The 15,912-nt window shown below is 35.3% G+C and overlaps 1 protein-coding gene across 1 annotated transcript in view; it reads right to left on the bottom strand.

Annotated features, from left to right (window-relative positions):
- Window positions 1-1,221: 1,221 nt before the first annotated feature.
- Window positions 1,222-15,912, bottom strand: part of WASL (WASP like actin nucleation promoting factor) — a 120,055-nt gene continuing 105,364 nt past the window's right edge. Inside the window, 4 exon segments of the mRNA XM_043966282.1 lie at window positions 1,222-3,958; window positions 6,568-6,676; window positions 10,519-11,007; window positions 11,009-11,049. Of these exon segments, the coding sequence (XP_043822217.1) occupies window positions 3,897-3,958; window positions 6,568-6,676; window positions 10,519-11,007; window positions 11,009-11,049 (701 nt within the window). The 3' untranslated portion in view covers window positions 1,222-3,896.

Here is a 15,912-nt window from a genome sequence, read left to right as displayed (position 1 = left end):
CAAATCAGCAAGCAGAGGCACACATGGCAATGACTGCCTTCTGGAGGTGAGATGGCAGTGTCTGTGACCCTTTTGCATCGTGTCTACATATGTGATTTCCTCTGGTACTATAAATAAGCTTTATCTCTGTAGTTGGCCCGTAGGTATTTCACTAAGGAGAGCAGAAGGCTATTTCAGAAACTTCTCTAATGATAAGATAAAACTTGATGCAACAGAAAAGCAAGTGAGTCACTTCTCTCTCAAATTATCTTTTTTTTTTAAAAAAGAGAGAATCACTCTGGTTTTGAGACAGATTTTGTTTTGAGTGTTCACATTTGAATAGGGATATATTAAAAAGCAAAACCTTCCCAACATTAAGTTGTTCATGAAAACTTTGTTAAACTTGGCTAAGGCTCCAGAAGGCACTCCCACGCAGGATTCTGTAATTTGGTAATGATTTTTAGACGCCCATTTGTGTCTAGATCAATGGAACACAGTATTCTACTTACAAATGAATACTAAGTTTCCTGCTTAAAATGAACACTCTTATTATCTCTCAATACTCAACACTGTTCATTAAATTATACTTAAGTATTATTCGGTAACAATTCTTGGCTTTTTTAGGGGGTGGGGTGGGGCAATGAGGGTTAAGTGACTTGCCCAGGGTAACACAGAATTCTTGGCTTTTAATCAAACTATGAATAAAACTTACTATCAGTCTGGTCTTTTGAGTTGGCAAATTTCAACATAGTCATTGGGGTATGCTGAAGGAAACCAAGGAATTTGACCTTGAAGTATGAGGGTACTATAGACTCAACTGGAGCAGTTGCTTCCAGGTGAGCTGCTGAGCAGATGCCACATTCGCCAGTAGAACAGGGTGTCTCTGTCACATTCTCCTGCTCATTGTGTTTATTAAGTGGTATACTTTTTTTTTTTTTAGAGAGGCAATTGGGGTTAAGTGACTTGCCCAGGGTCACACAGCTAGTAAGTGTGTAAAGTGTCTGAGGTCGGATTTGAACTCAGGCACTCCTGACTCCAGGGCCGGTGCTCTATGCACTGCACCACCTAGCTGCCCCAAGTGGTATACTTTTTAGGACATGAAGCCTACTGAAAATCTGAGGGGTTATTTATTGCTTTGCAAACCTTGCTGGTGCAAATTCTACAGACCCCCTTTTCCTCAGGTATTCAACTATTTTAATCTCTAAACATTCAGTGAATCAAAAACCACACTATTTTATACTATTTGGGTCAAATTAATTTTATTATGCTCCATGATGAATTGCCACCAGTGCAACATCCTATTCACTGTACATTTCAAAAATTCACATACTAAACAAAATTTCAGTTGATAAATGGAAACTTGAATGATTGAAAGTCTTATGAATCTCATACATACAATAAGTGGCTAGCTGATATTGTCTATCACATAGCGTTTGGATACAAAAAGCCTCATGCTAGTTTGTTAAATGCTAAGGCTATTTAGACAATCATTTAATTGGAGTATATACGCGAGGCTTTCAGACAATATGCAGGGATAGTGAAAACACTATCTTTCTGCCCACAGTGCAAATGGTGAAGTGCTGAAACATGCAGCCACTACATCTTTGCAAATCACAGTTTCATTCTTCATGCCTGGACTGAACTATATAGATCTCCTATTTTAAACCAATTGTAATTCAGATTCTGTGCAACAAAGAACATCCTTGGGTTTGTTTTTTGTTTTTTTTTCCTTTTGGTAGAGAGACTAAAGTCAAATGCCTTCTTTGGCAAATGGCATATAATTTTTAAAATTCTATTTTCAATGTAAAAGATAAGCAACCTAATATTCTCTTTCCAGAGCTCTTTAACAATTTAGGATTTCTTGATAAACATTATGTATCAATGCTAGTTGCGGAAATCCTGAATTTCTTGACAAAAGGATAAAAGAAAAATTAAACCTGAATAATCCTTAAAGGAACATATTTATAAAGAAATTTTGAGGTTCTGATTACTTAAAATTATTTTCACAAATATCCAAAAGGAAAATCTATTCTAATATCATTTAAAAAAACAAAACAAAACACCCCACAAGGTTCCATTTTCCATGTGCACAAATTCCTGATTTCATTGGTTAGTGGTTGTTCAGCCTCACCCACACTAGACTCACTTGAGCTCAAGCCACAATAAAAATGAAAGCAAGCAAAGGTTTCTAGCAGCAGAGGGCACTGTTAGTATTTGCAAGAAACAAAAAGTTTGGAGTTTTTCCCATGTGCTTAAATGACTCTTGCAAGGAAGTTAACATTCTTTGAATAACTTAACTTTTACTGCCCCACTTACTGCTTTCGGCAACAAAACCTTTTAAATTATTTCTTATGATAACTAGATGCATGATCACTAGAGATTATGTGATAACTGGATTAGAAATTCAAGCCACATCTTGCAGGACCAGCCTGTCAAGATCATGCCAATACTAGGGTTTGGTCAGTATGATTCTGGATAGTTTAAAATTTAGTTTGATATTGTGACTATAGTCTTGAAATACTTAAGATACTTTTTTTTATTAACTACATTCTGCATATGACTCAGATCTGTGAAAAGTTGTGTATTATTTAAATCTGATCGTTTTCTAACTAAAATTTACTGTAGGTACAGTAAATTAGTGCTGTAGCTATTAAACACCCACTTTTCGGGTACATGTTGATATAGGGAACCCTCATTTTAAAAAACCCCATTGAGTATGCATAAAATAAAATGTGCAGGTTTGCAATAAAAAAAAGAAAACTACTTCATTTTTCAATTTTGTGTTCCAAACAGTTTCATATTTTAAGGCCTTAGGGTTTTTTAAATTTACTAATTTCATATCTGACAAATACCTCGAGAAGATATCAAAAAAATTTAGTACCTATGTGTCAAAATTCTAATTTATACATTTTTCATCTTTTCTTCTGCTGGATTGCTGTTTTAGTGTTTGAAATTTCCCGAGCACCTTAAATCCATCCAGACTGTAGAATGATAGTACTTCATTTCACTTTATTAATATACTCGTGTCCCAATTTTAAAGTAAATTTAACCCAACATTATTGAAGCAAGCATCAAACATAGCCCTTCAGTTCAGAAACACATAAAAACGGACCCCAAAATAAGTCAAGCTCCGGCAACTTGGAGACTTTGTTCATGAGACATGCTAAAGCCTTAAGCTTGCCGGCTGGCCAGGTGGATACTGTTAAATGTGTCATAGCATAAACACCACCCCACAGTTTACTCCAGGTGCAGAAGGGCTCTCCTAGGAACCTGAGCTTTAAATGATCACTGCTGGCTAATAGCAGACAATACTGCTATATCATAAGAGGTGTACTGATTTTTCACAACTATCTTTTTGTAGTGATTTTATGTAAAACATATTGCTGAAGTGTGAGAAACTGCATCAGTGTAGTGATGTTCTGAGAACCATGCAAATGCATTAGCCTCAACATTCACACAGCATTGTATTCAAAATGAAGGGGTTAAATAAACCATCTGCATGACTTAAAAGGAATGTAGTGCTATACTAGATTTTTAATAAGAAAATTTAGATACAGAAAAAGTAGGGTATGAAAATAGTGTTTTTCCTTCTTGCATTATAACTAAATTACAATAAGGTTTTTGTCAGTCTCACATATTACACTTTAAACTCCCTTATGGATGGAATAAACAATATTCACAAGTCAACTGAGCATCCTGATGTAAACTTGCACACAGTAACAGGGAGTAGCTCTTTAAAGGATTATGACAAACCTTTACAGATTAAATGAGGTATTGCACAGATTAATAAAAAAAAGCAAAAGGCAACAAAAATATACAGCAAATTGGTAAAACATTTACATGATTTTACAGGATCCATAGACAGAAAGTAGTGTTTAGTATTTCACCTTAAAAAATATATATATAATATATATTGATCAATCATCCCATTCATCATCATCCTCAAAATCTTCTTCATCATCTTCATCCTCATCTTCATCTAGAAGAAAATCATGAAAATTCTAATTAATTTACAAGTGTCTAAATGACATTCTACTGGATTCATTGTCTCTATTCCCTAACCACAAAAACATGTCTCCAAAGCCCTCCTTTACCTCAGCTCTCCCCTCAAACTGCCTTGTATTCATTTTGTATACATTTATGGCTACACCTGTTGTCTCCTCAACAGAGTGTAAGTTGCTTGATGTCATGGACTGTCACATTTTTGTCTTTATATTGCCAGTGTTCATCAGTATCTGGAAGCTAATTAAGTGTTTAATAAATGTTTATTAACTGATGTTCAATTTTAGTGCTAGGGGGATCTGTCATGTAATCTTATCTTTTTTTTTTTTTTTTTGTGGAGCTATGAGGGTTAAGTGACTTGCCCAGAGTCACACAGTTAGTAAGTGTCAAGTGTCTGAGGCCAGATTTGAACTCAGGTCCTCCTGAATCCAGGGCTGGTGCTTTATCCACTGCACCACCTAGCTTCCCCCAATCATATCTTTTTAAAGGTATTTGTAACTGAATTAACTTAATTTAGGAAAGATTAAAACAAACCACTGCATTAATTAAATGATAATGTTACATTAGGGAATATCATTTTAAAAAATTGATAAGAGATTTAAAAATATGCTTTGAATAGTAACCATGCCACCATGCAGACTTAAGGATTTTTCTATGAAATGGGAAACATTTGTAATTCTTTGTGAGTGTATACTGTTTGTAGTTTTAGAAAACTTTCTAGGGAAAATATATTCAATCTAGCAAAGACCAATAATGTGGGGCCTTTTATGGAACAATCATTGCTAATGATCTGATTCAGGAAATAGTTAATGAGAACTCAGTGGGAAATGGGGATGCGGGGGAGAGGGAGAATGGTACTTTTTATATGAACTACAGGAAAGACATGCTGAATAAAAGCAGACCAAAGTTCTTGTCTTCAAGGAACTCCTAACACTATTTCCTTCTTAAAGCTGGCTGGTTGAAAAACTACTATATAAAGTTATTAAATAAACATTTATACTTTAAACCATACACAGAATCCAATGCAATACAGCATCTATTAAGTAATATGAACAGGTAACTGAAATTAGAATGTTATAATTGCATTCATCTTTTAAGATGAACTCTAATGAAAAGTATCTCAGAATAATTAAATATGAAGTCAGGACTGAACTACTTCATAAATTATTTAGCATTTTCCAGTAGCCAACAAGCTACCCTGTGGTTTTGATACTTTTCCTATAGGAAGAAGGTATGGTATGGCCTGCTATCCCCTAGAAACTTTTACTTTGTGGACACGTACCATGGAACATATCTGGATTTTTGTTGTTGTTGAGGGTGTCCAACTAGAGTAGAACCAACTGGTAGAGCATATATTTGAGAAAGAATTAAAGAAAACCCCACCACTGGTAAGTAGCTAATAATCCTAATCTCAAGAACTACCTAGAAATCCAGATTCCTATAGATGTGTGTGATCATTAACTCAAATAAATATAATATTAAATCATAAAATTTATATCTGATTTTTAAATCCTTTACCTCTATTTTGTATAGCACTCAGCTACGTAAGTGTGTGTACATAATACTTATTCAGGGTTTTTTTTGACTATTCAGTGTAAATTCTATTATATCATGCTGCTGTCTAGACAGTGGAAGATCTATTTCACAGCAACTTTAACTATGTTACAAGTCTTCGGAGAGTAAGCCTCCTCCTAATTTTTATCTCATTAACCATCTATGATGCACGTTCAAGTTTTCTATTTCATTTCCTCATTTTAACATCTAATTGTTTGCATGAAACATGTACAAAATGGAGTGACAATTATGCCTCAGTATAGTGAGTAAATGCTATATAAACATTCTAAAGTGGTTTAGTAAATAGTAGTTGTATGGTCAACATCAATAACTACCTAGTGGGGAAATCAATTGGTATGACTTTTCTTTCTCCATATCAGATCCCAAAATCATTCTCAAAGAGAAACAGGAGATTCACATACTGTAGGATAATATAAATGAGGATACATTTAGTTTCTGAGCAGTTTTCTCAGTGTGAGGGATATTGTCAACACATAAAAAATTGTCCCATAGAACATATAAGCTATAAAATACATAAATATATAACTATAAAGTACAAATGGAAGACTTATGCCACTTTTTATCCCATATGCTAATAAATTCATGGCCAGATATCGACATTTAGGAAATGATCAGCAGGAAAAAAATCGAGATTTTCCAGCCCAACCCCAAAAATCACTGTCCCAGCTCACATAGCAAACAAACTCCATGTAATCTCTTATGGGGGATTAGTCATAAGAATCTATGGGCTGATTCTGTAAGGATCTCTACATGCAGATATAGGGATACAAGGTCAGACTGGCATATTCTTGAGTCCCTCTTCTCCAATGAACATCTGTGATGACAGCTTAAGACCATCCTTACCCACCACAGCATTAGGCTTTAACTCCAGTCATGTGTGTAATAAGTCGTTCATACAGGACCTAGAGCCCACATCACCAAAAAGGGGCACAGACCCATTATGAGATCGTTTTAAGCACAAAGAAACAGAAGTATGTTTTTTGTAAATAATGAACTTCACAGAAATCATACCTGAAGAATGAATGGCTTTGCTCCTTTTCTGCATCACTTCCATCAATGCACCTACAATTCCTGAGGTGGGGGCAGGTGTAGGAGGAACAGAATCTTGGCCATCAGATACCTTTGGAAAAGTAAGATAAAATAAAGGGATATGTATAAAGCAGAACAAAAAATCCTTTATGTTCTGAGAATGTCTTATAAAACTTTTTCTTGTTTGTTTCTTTTTTTTAACAAGGAAACAAAAAGATAGTGCTAAGTTGAACAGAAATCTTAGAGATGTTTCATGGGTATTCTTTCTTTAACTCTTGTTTAACAAACATTTCTACTTCTTTTTTTATAAAACACACTCAATGCAAACTTAAACATTTCTTCTTTTTATAAAACATACTCTATTGTCCCATGGTTGTATTTAATAGGTGTTCACAGCAATGTAATGATTGCTATTTGAATCATGTTCAGTCTTTTAGCTAAGGAACTTAGACCTGGTGACTCCACACCATTTAAAGCTCTGGATACTAACTTTACAATTATAAAGACATGAATACAATTCAACCCTCAGAAAATGAAAAAATGAATTTTGGAATTACAACTCCACTTCCACTTAATGTCCTAAAAGAACAATGATAGAAACTTTTGTTCATAAAGGAAAAATCTAACGTTTCACTAATAAGTCACCATAAATGTAGAAAAAGCCCCCTTAACAAACAAGATCATCACTTTGTGGTAGGAGCCTTGCCAAGTGTATATTACCTCATGGGGAAATTCTGACTATTTGCAAAGTACTTTGATCTTCTGAAAAGTCTACACTTAAACAAAGCTATAAATAATAAATGCATCAACAAAGGTTCTCAAAATGCTTGTGATCAATCAAAAAGATATGTTCTATGCAGAAGATTATTTCTACATAAAATAAATATTCAAATGGATAAACTTGAAGGACAAAGAGTTTTGCATACCTAAGGTTAAATCAATTTTAAGAGTTCAGGGGGAAATATCAAGGGTAATATTCTACACCTGCTCTACTTAAGACGGTATGAATTCAGACGTTAAATGTACACATTCAATTGTCGAATGTATCAAGTGTTAATTTAACATGGCAACATATATCTATGTAACATGAAAATCTAAAGGATATGATTTTTAGAAAAACTGATAGAAGAATCAAAAATTAATATTGCACAGACGGCAATGAAGAGGCATGACAGGTGTAAGCAGACTTAACATAACAAATAAAGACCTTTGAAGAAATGAAGTAAAGGACGTCATAAGGAAATATATGCATTGTGAATGGCTCTTATGCTCCACTAGCATCTTTGGGATTTTCGAAGAAAACAAACCCAGTCTTACTGTGTGGGCCTCATGTGCCAATCTTTCAGTAGGGGACGTACAAAAGTCGCACAGACTGGGAAGGCACAGATGTATTGCTATCTGTATCAATGCATGACCACATCAGTGAGGTCACAGATTTATTTCAGTTTTAGTGTACCGTCTTTTTTAAGGGAAAAAAAAATTTGTGAAAAATCTGAATATACTGTTATTATACCTGACTCTATCTTCTCCTCCAAAAATAACTTCAAAAGTTTAACTCAAGTAAATACAGATTCTGACCAAAGAATTTTAAGAACTGGAAGGGCCCTTAGCCCATATCTGAAAATGAATCTCTGTGACAGCACAAGGCACACTAGTTGTTACCTATGAAGACAATTCAAGGTAAAACCATTCCTTCCTGCCCATTATGCCTCTGGACACCTCTAATTGTTTGCAACCCTTACATAAACACTATGGGTCACTGCTATTTCTTTTTTCCCCTTTTTTCTTTCTTTCTTTCTTTTTTTGGTGAGGCAATTGGGGTTAAGTGACTTGCCCAGGGTCACACAGCTAGTAAGTGTAAAGTGTCTGAGGCCGAATTTGAACTCAGGTCCTCCTGAATCCAGGGTCAGTGCTCTATCCACTGCACCACCTAGCTGCCCCCACTGCTATTTCTACCTACTGGTTCCAGTTTTGCCCTCCAAAGCCAGGCAGAGTAAGTCTTCCCTTTTCTCCATGATGGCCCTTTAAAATGCTTGAAGCTAGAACATCATCTTAAACCACCTCTTCAATGAGCTAAACATCCATTCCCAGTTTTTTTCAGCCAATCACTATATGACATAATCTTCATAAAATTTACCAGGCTGACTATCTTTCTCTCATTATTCTCCAATTTATCAATGCTCTTATCAAAATGTGGCACTAGGAATTGAGAACAAAATTCTACATGGAGTCTGACTAATGCAGAGTACAGTATAAAATTATTACTTTTTTCTGAACACTATGCCTCTCTGAATGCTTTTCTGGTTTCTTATATGTTTTTGACTTGCATTGAGCTTGGAGTCCAATAAAATCATCACTTTTAGATAAAGCAAATTTTTTTTCAATTAATTTCAATTCCACATTTTTAAGAAAATAGGATAGATTTGGGAAGAGAATATTTGTTTTTATCTTTTCATAGCTTAACAACAGACTTATAAGCTGCTACACATAAACATATTCCTTAATTTATTAAGTACCTATATGCATAGGATTGGATTTGGGGGGCACTACACAAAGTAAATTCAAAGATAAATGTGAGAAAAGGTTTTGCACATTTTAAGTTAGTTGTTTTAGGTTATTCATAATTTAAGTTGAATGTGATCATTCCCCAAGAGATTCATAATTCTAAAATTGAGAGAAAAGTCAGAGAAGCATGGTTAGAGAAATGTATGGAACTGTTAACTTTAAAATGATGTAAAGCCATATAATTAGATCTAATCTAGAACATACCAATAAATCAATGATTACTACCAATATGATAACATTCTGTACATAACTAAAATACAATCTGCATCTATAAATGTTAAAATAAGCCACTATCAGTCTAGGCCCAAGTATCCATTTTATCCACTTAGCCACACAGGGAAAAAAACCCAGTAATTAATTTAATTACTCAGTTATACAGAAGCAAAAAGGAATTTCTTGGATTCTTTCCACTGTTAGTTTCCACTACCCCCCCTCTCCAATTGTTTTGCATAAGTTTTTTTGTCTAAAATAAGTTATTTGTCTAAGTATAGACTGTTTTCTTTCAGTAGAAGAAGAGTTGGGGGGGAGGGGGCAGAAACTGTACTTTTTTTTCTGTGTTCCTAACATAGTACCTGGTATTCTGGCACTGAAAAACGTTCAGTTAATTGAATTGAACTGAATTTTTTTATGAGATAAAAATATAAACCACTCACAAATCTTTAAAATTATGAAAGGGAGACTAATAAATACAATAAATCATAAGTATGCTTTACAGCTAGAATAGGGAACAACGAACTGCACAGGGATGACTAAGAGGATCTGAGGGTAGAGAAAAGGGCATGAACTAGGGAGACTGCGCTGATTTGAAAAGGCAAGAGACTTAAGAGCAGGGTAGGCTCTGAGTGGTGCCAATACCTGCATTTCTCTATTATATCACAGGGTTCACAAAACGCGGTCCTTACAATCAATACCCTATGAGGATGGTGGCACAAATGAAGTTATTAGAAACCAAAACTCCAAGAAAACAAATGAGATACTATATATGTAAAGCACTTCGTGGGCCTTAAAGAGTTGTGTAAATTGATAATGTTGTTAAAGGGTTTGTCTGTGGTCATTTGCCAGATTTTGAACTCAGATCTCTGGGCTCCCAAGTCCAGCACTCTTCCTATTATACCATCCTGTCTCTTTTGTACTTATTACGATTTGTTTTTTCAAAAGGGTTGTGGCCGTTCTTAGCCAAGTGACTATAATCCAAAGCCCAACTTCTATCAAGTCATTGCCCCCAAATTTCCATCAGATATCAGCAATTAAATTTCCCTATAGTGTTTTTTGAGAAAATAACTTTATGAAATGCATTTCAGAACAGTAAATTAACTTAAAAAATGACATATCATTAATAATTCAAAATGAAAATAAGATGATACTCACAGACTTCAGCTGAATACCTTGTCGTATCTGGTCTAAAAGTGCATCCCTTCCAGAGGAGGACACTGGACGACTGTTCTGTTCTACTTTCTTGAGCTGCGCACCCTCTCTTATTTGATCTAAGAGAGCTGCTTTGTTTCCCGCAGGAGCCACAAGCTGATGGTCACCATCGGAGGATGGGCCAGGAGGAGGGGGGGGACCAGGAGGAGGTGGGGGTGGAGGTGGTGGGGGTGGGGGCGCAGCTGACCCAGCTACGGAGAGGGGCGGAGGAGGTGGGGGTGGGCCTGAAGGAGCTGAGGAGGGATGGACTGGAGGAGGGGGAGGGTACATCCTGTTTGGAGGTGGGGGGGGGACTGTGACACCTGGCCTAGAGGGAGGTGGGGGTGGTGGAGCAGCTGTGGGAGCTCTGGAAGGAGGTGGGGGTGGAGCTCCTCGTCCTCTGGCAGGGGGAGGAGGAGGGCCTGAACTATGTGGAGGTGGTGGGGGGGGGAGGAGGGGGGCCGCCCCTTGATGGAGGTGGTGGTGGTGGCGGTGCTAAAATAAAGAAAAAAAATTAATTAAAAAAGAAAACATGTTTATAAACATCACACTGAAAAAGTTATCTCATTTAACATGCACTTTAAAAAAAAGGCTTCTGCATCTTATTTATATATATTACTAACCTGAGGAAGAATTTTTAAAAGTGTGAATTTTGCCTAATTTTAAGGACTATTTTCTTTTTTCTTGACCATAATGTTAAAGAAGCTAGAGCACAGGAATTTTAGGCAGAAATAACTTTTTAAAAAAACTTTCATAGACAAGCCTAAAACAAAAGTTTTAATTATACTAAATATTTTGGTCAATAGGTAAAAATCTGCCCTTTTAATAGAAAGTAATCTACTCTCACTTTCTTTAAAGCATCAAAAATCATTTGGTTTAAGAGTCAATTTGCATTCAGAATTAAAAATCAAACCTTTGCATTTATTCTCACACACACAAATTCAAACTACACGCTAAAATGCATTATGTTTACTCCCCCCCGCAATTTTCATTAAAATTCCTAGTTTTTCCCTTATATCTACTGTTCTGTATTCCCGTAAGGTCAATAATTCTAATGGACATGTAAAGGTTTGTGCACCCTCCCCCCTCAGTTTTCTCTTCTTCATGTGAACAAAGGGTATGATGACTAATGAGGTTTGTGTAAAACTATTCGAAAACCATCTATGACACTAAGATAAAGATCTAGAGCTCTAAGGGACCTCAGAGCCCATCCAGTCCAAACCCTTTACTTTATAGAGGGGGCAACACCAGGAGTAGGCAGTCAGGTTAAAGATTTGAACCCAAGCCCTCTGGTTCCAGAGGCCATACCTTTTCTTCTACTGCCCTATGATTCTTTCCATTCTATTAAATCATGTAATAAAAACAAAGTGACTCTAACTGGACATAGAAAACCAAGTGCAGTGGTATCCCTTTAGAAAGTGTTATGAGGTAGGAGTAGGACCACCATTGAGCCTATAAAATGAGGCTCTTCTGTTTCATGGGACATTATTTGACTAATAGGAAACCTACATTCGTGTATTAATGAGCTATGTTGTAAGATTCTACAGTACTTAACAAGAAAAAAAAAGTTGCTTAACAGAAACACATAGTATCCAAATATCTGTGAGAGAAATTAAGCAATATCAAAATGACATAGAAGTTATTTCCCTAATCCCCATTATGTACTCATGTGCTTAAAGACCTTTTAGAAAAATTACTATTTCAATGAGCATGAGACCATAAAAATAGTATTTGTTTTATGATGAAAGCTGTAGTCATTCCATATTGTTATTTTTTTATTGACACTAAACTGCCAATGGTATTAAAGCTCATATCTTACCTGGCACATTGTATCATGATATGAATATAATTTGCTTAAACAGTGATGCTACTGGACCACAGATAAATGCTGATAACAATTGCTACTGAAATATATATTTCAAAAAGAAAAAGATTTCTTCCACGTTTATTTCAGTTGATCAATTGGAACTGGAGAGTAAAGACTACTTCATAAATGAGCACATTTACTATAAGGTAGTTTCATCTTAGATTACTGATGTACCATAAAATCTTTGTTTATACCCCATTAATATTGGTAAAGTAGGTTTGGATGACACTATCATTTTGAATCATCCCTGTCTATTCTCTTCAATTACTTATTACAAACAATTTATAACCAGAAATGCTGAATAGAAAAATAAAATTATTCAAAATAAAAAGTTGCCAGGGCTTGTTACCCTTAGATAGAATGAAAGGTTACTGTCAACATATGAAAATTGTTTTTCTTAATTCACCTAAATTGTAAAAAGAACACACATTAAACCTGTGGATAGGGGAACTAAGCTATCCCCTGGTGTAGAGGGCAGAAGTACAAATCTGGCCAGGGATTAGTTTGTTGTTCCATGTTGTTAGTTTGTTTTTGTTTTTGTTTTTTTTGAGGGGCAATGGGGGTTAAGTGACTTGCCCAGGGTCACACAGCTAGTAAGTGTCAAATGTCTGAGGCCAGATTTGAATTCAGGTACTCCTGAATCCTGGGCTGGTACTTTATCCACTGTGCCACCTAGCCGCCCCCCCCACGTTGTTAGTTTGGATGCTGATATGAAGGTACTTTTCCTTTGTGAGAAAATAATGGGATTTGGCAGATGCCCAGGGGCCCCACCTGAAAACTGATTTGGAATTGATTGAATTGGGTGAGTCTGAGAGACTGACTGAGAACCTACTTAAGGTTGATTAAATTGAGACCACACCTGGCCAGCCCTGAGTGGGTTGTTGTTCTCAGAGGCTGTGGACATCAACTAGAGAGCACCCTCAACCAATCAGCTGGAAGGACGGCCCCTTCCGAGGAGGGAGACAGGAAGTAGGAAGGGAGGTTGGTTCCCTAGCTCTGGCCTCTTTTTGTTCCAGAACCTGGGGTTGGTGGCAGAGAGAAGGGAAGAAGGGGGCCAGTCTGAACCCAAAGGTAGATAAGGTTTTTTTCTTTCTGCACTCTCTGTACTTCATGTGTTCTCTTTACTCTTTAATAAATGCTTAATACCAAAAACTGGTACTGACATTTCTAGCTTATAAGTAATCTTTAGCTAGTTCTCCCCCCACACTGGGGGTAGAAACAAGGCAACCACACATTAGATTTTAAAGGCCACATCTTACTGCCCCTATTTGAAGGGGAAGACTTGCTAAAGGCAGAGGGTAGAGTCTATGTTTCCTGGACCCAAAGAGTAGAACTAAGCTAATTAATCTTATATCTAAAAACATCAGTTAATTCAATTTTGTGTTAAAATATTTTAAAAAGTTTTTATTTTAAATTTGTCTCAAGATGGCCTGTTTCATTAGGAATCAGTCCAAACTGATCAGCTGCCTGAGATTTGAACAATTTTCCCCTTAGATAAAAAAATCTCTACTTGCTAGATGCTGGCTTCTTTAGTAAAAAAGAATAAGGTTTTAAAATTTGCTCGCTTCAGCCTTTCAAAGCTGGAGAGAAGCTGTCTTCCTTTGACCCCTATTCTATTTTGGGGGTGGGGGTGGGGCAATGGGGGTTAAATGACTTGCCCAGGGTCACACAGCTAGTAAGTGTCAAGTGTCTGAGGCTGGATTTGAACTCAGGTCCTCCTGAATCCAGGTCCGGTGCTTTATCCACTGCACCACCTAGCTGCCCTGACCCCTATTCTATTAAAACAAACAATCTGGTTCATGTACGTTAGGAAATACAGAAAATTCTTTATGATGCTTAGCTTCCTATTACTTTGATCCAAACAAAGAGAATCAGAATTTAAGAGTCTTAATTTTGTATTAAATTTAATTGAAACTATCAATAGCATTCAGCATATAGACAGAATACAATTTCATGATACTAATAAATTTCTCTAATTAGCTTTAGTTTGGGGTACCAAAAAGGCACATCAACCTTTGTATCAGATCTTAACATTAGGGTACATATGCTATTTAATTAGGATTTATAAAGAGATTATTACTTTTAATAAGTAATTTGACAAATAATTCTACTACTTTAGATATGTAAAATGAAAGATATAACTTATGTTCATTAAATTACTCTCTTGAATTATCTCGCTGAAGCAACAGATGATGAAAATCATGAAATAATCGAATGGCAAAACTTCCCATAAATATATTGGGCATACCTGGTTATATTTAAATAAACAGATAGTTTAAATTATTTTTTAAAAGTCTTCTAAGACAATGAAATACATTTTAAAAATAAGGTTTCTAAATACTTTCTTCTGGAAGGAAATTTTATTTCTAATTTTTTTATATATATATAGATATTCCCAAACAATCATAAAAACCATGTTCTTAAAATATATTTGATTATTACTCAAAAGTTGAATTATACCTGGGAAAACAAGTTGACTAGAAAAACTGTATAGGGTTTGCATAGTATTTATAGAAGAAGTCAAAATCCCAAAACATACATGCCATACACTATGATAAACAATGTTAAAAAAGTTTCTGGCACGAGGTTAATCATTTCTGCATGCAAGAGAAGTCTGCTAAACAAAAATTACATACCACCAAGAGAAAGGCTGACTGCCTTATGGATTTTCAAAACTGTACCACTAAAAGAAAGAGAGTCAGCTTGTATACCAGAAAATGAATAAAAGTATACCTCAGATTTTAATACAAAGAAGATATTAAATGAAAAGCAAATTTTAAAATCACAAACAAAAATTGCTTTTATCATTAAGACTTAATAAAATGCAAGACTGAAGACAACTGGGAAAAATGCCTTCCAATGATACTACCCATGGAAGAAATCAGGAGAGTGGAAATTAAAAAATAAGTGAAGTCCATTTAAATTCAATACAAAGATGGAGACTTGCTCATTCTCCAAATGGTTACTCGAATTATAATGCAATTTTAAGTACAAAGAATCTTGAACTAATGCATCTTATAAATATAATCCTTACTTAAAGAGATGTGGTATAGTAGAAATGGGAAATTATTAAAGAATTACTATTTAAACACTCAAAATAACATGTAAACAAAAGTAAAACACATGCTATGAGAGGTAAACTGTTAGAATTATAGATAACACATAAGCAAAACTTCATTTTCATGCACACTGAAATAAGGGTTGGCATTTGTAGAATACAATTACTTTCATTAAAATTTCAGAGATATTATATAAATGTAAGTATACTTCATATAACTTGTATAAATAATGCTGAATGTGAAGGGCTATCTTTAAATATAATTATATATGTAAATACTTTATTTTCCCATTAGCAGATTAATTGGGAATTCTAATTTCTCCCCTCCAAAACATAGTCTCAATCTTGAAATCCATGGAGCTACTGGCTTATGTAGAGAATAAAAATAACTGACTAAAAACCAGATTTTGGAAAATGATGGTGAATACTGTCT

Source organism: Dromiciops gliroides, chromosome 5, assembly GCF_019393635.1.
Source record: "Dromiciops gliroides isolate mDroGli1 chromosome 5, mDroGli1.pri, whole genome shotgun sequence".
Taxonomy (NCBI): Eukaryota; Metazoa; Chordata; class Mammalia; order Microbiotheria; family Microbiotheriidae; genus Dromiciops; species Dromiciops gliroides.
The sequence above is the reverse complement of the archived record's forward strand: the minus strand, read 5'-3'. Positions and strand labels throughout refer to the sequence as shown.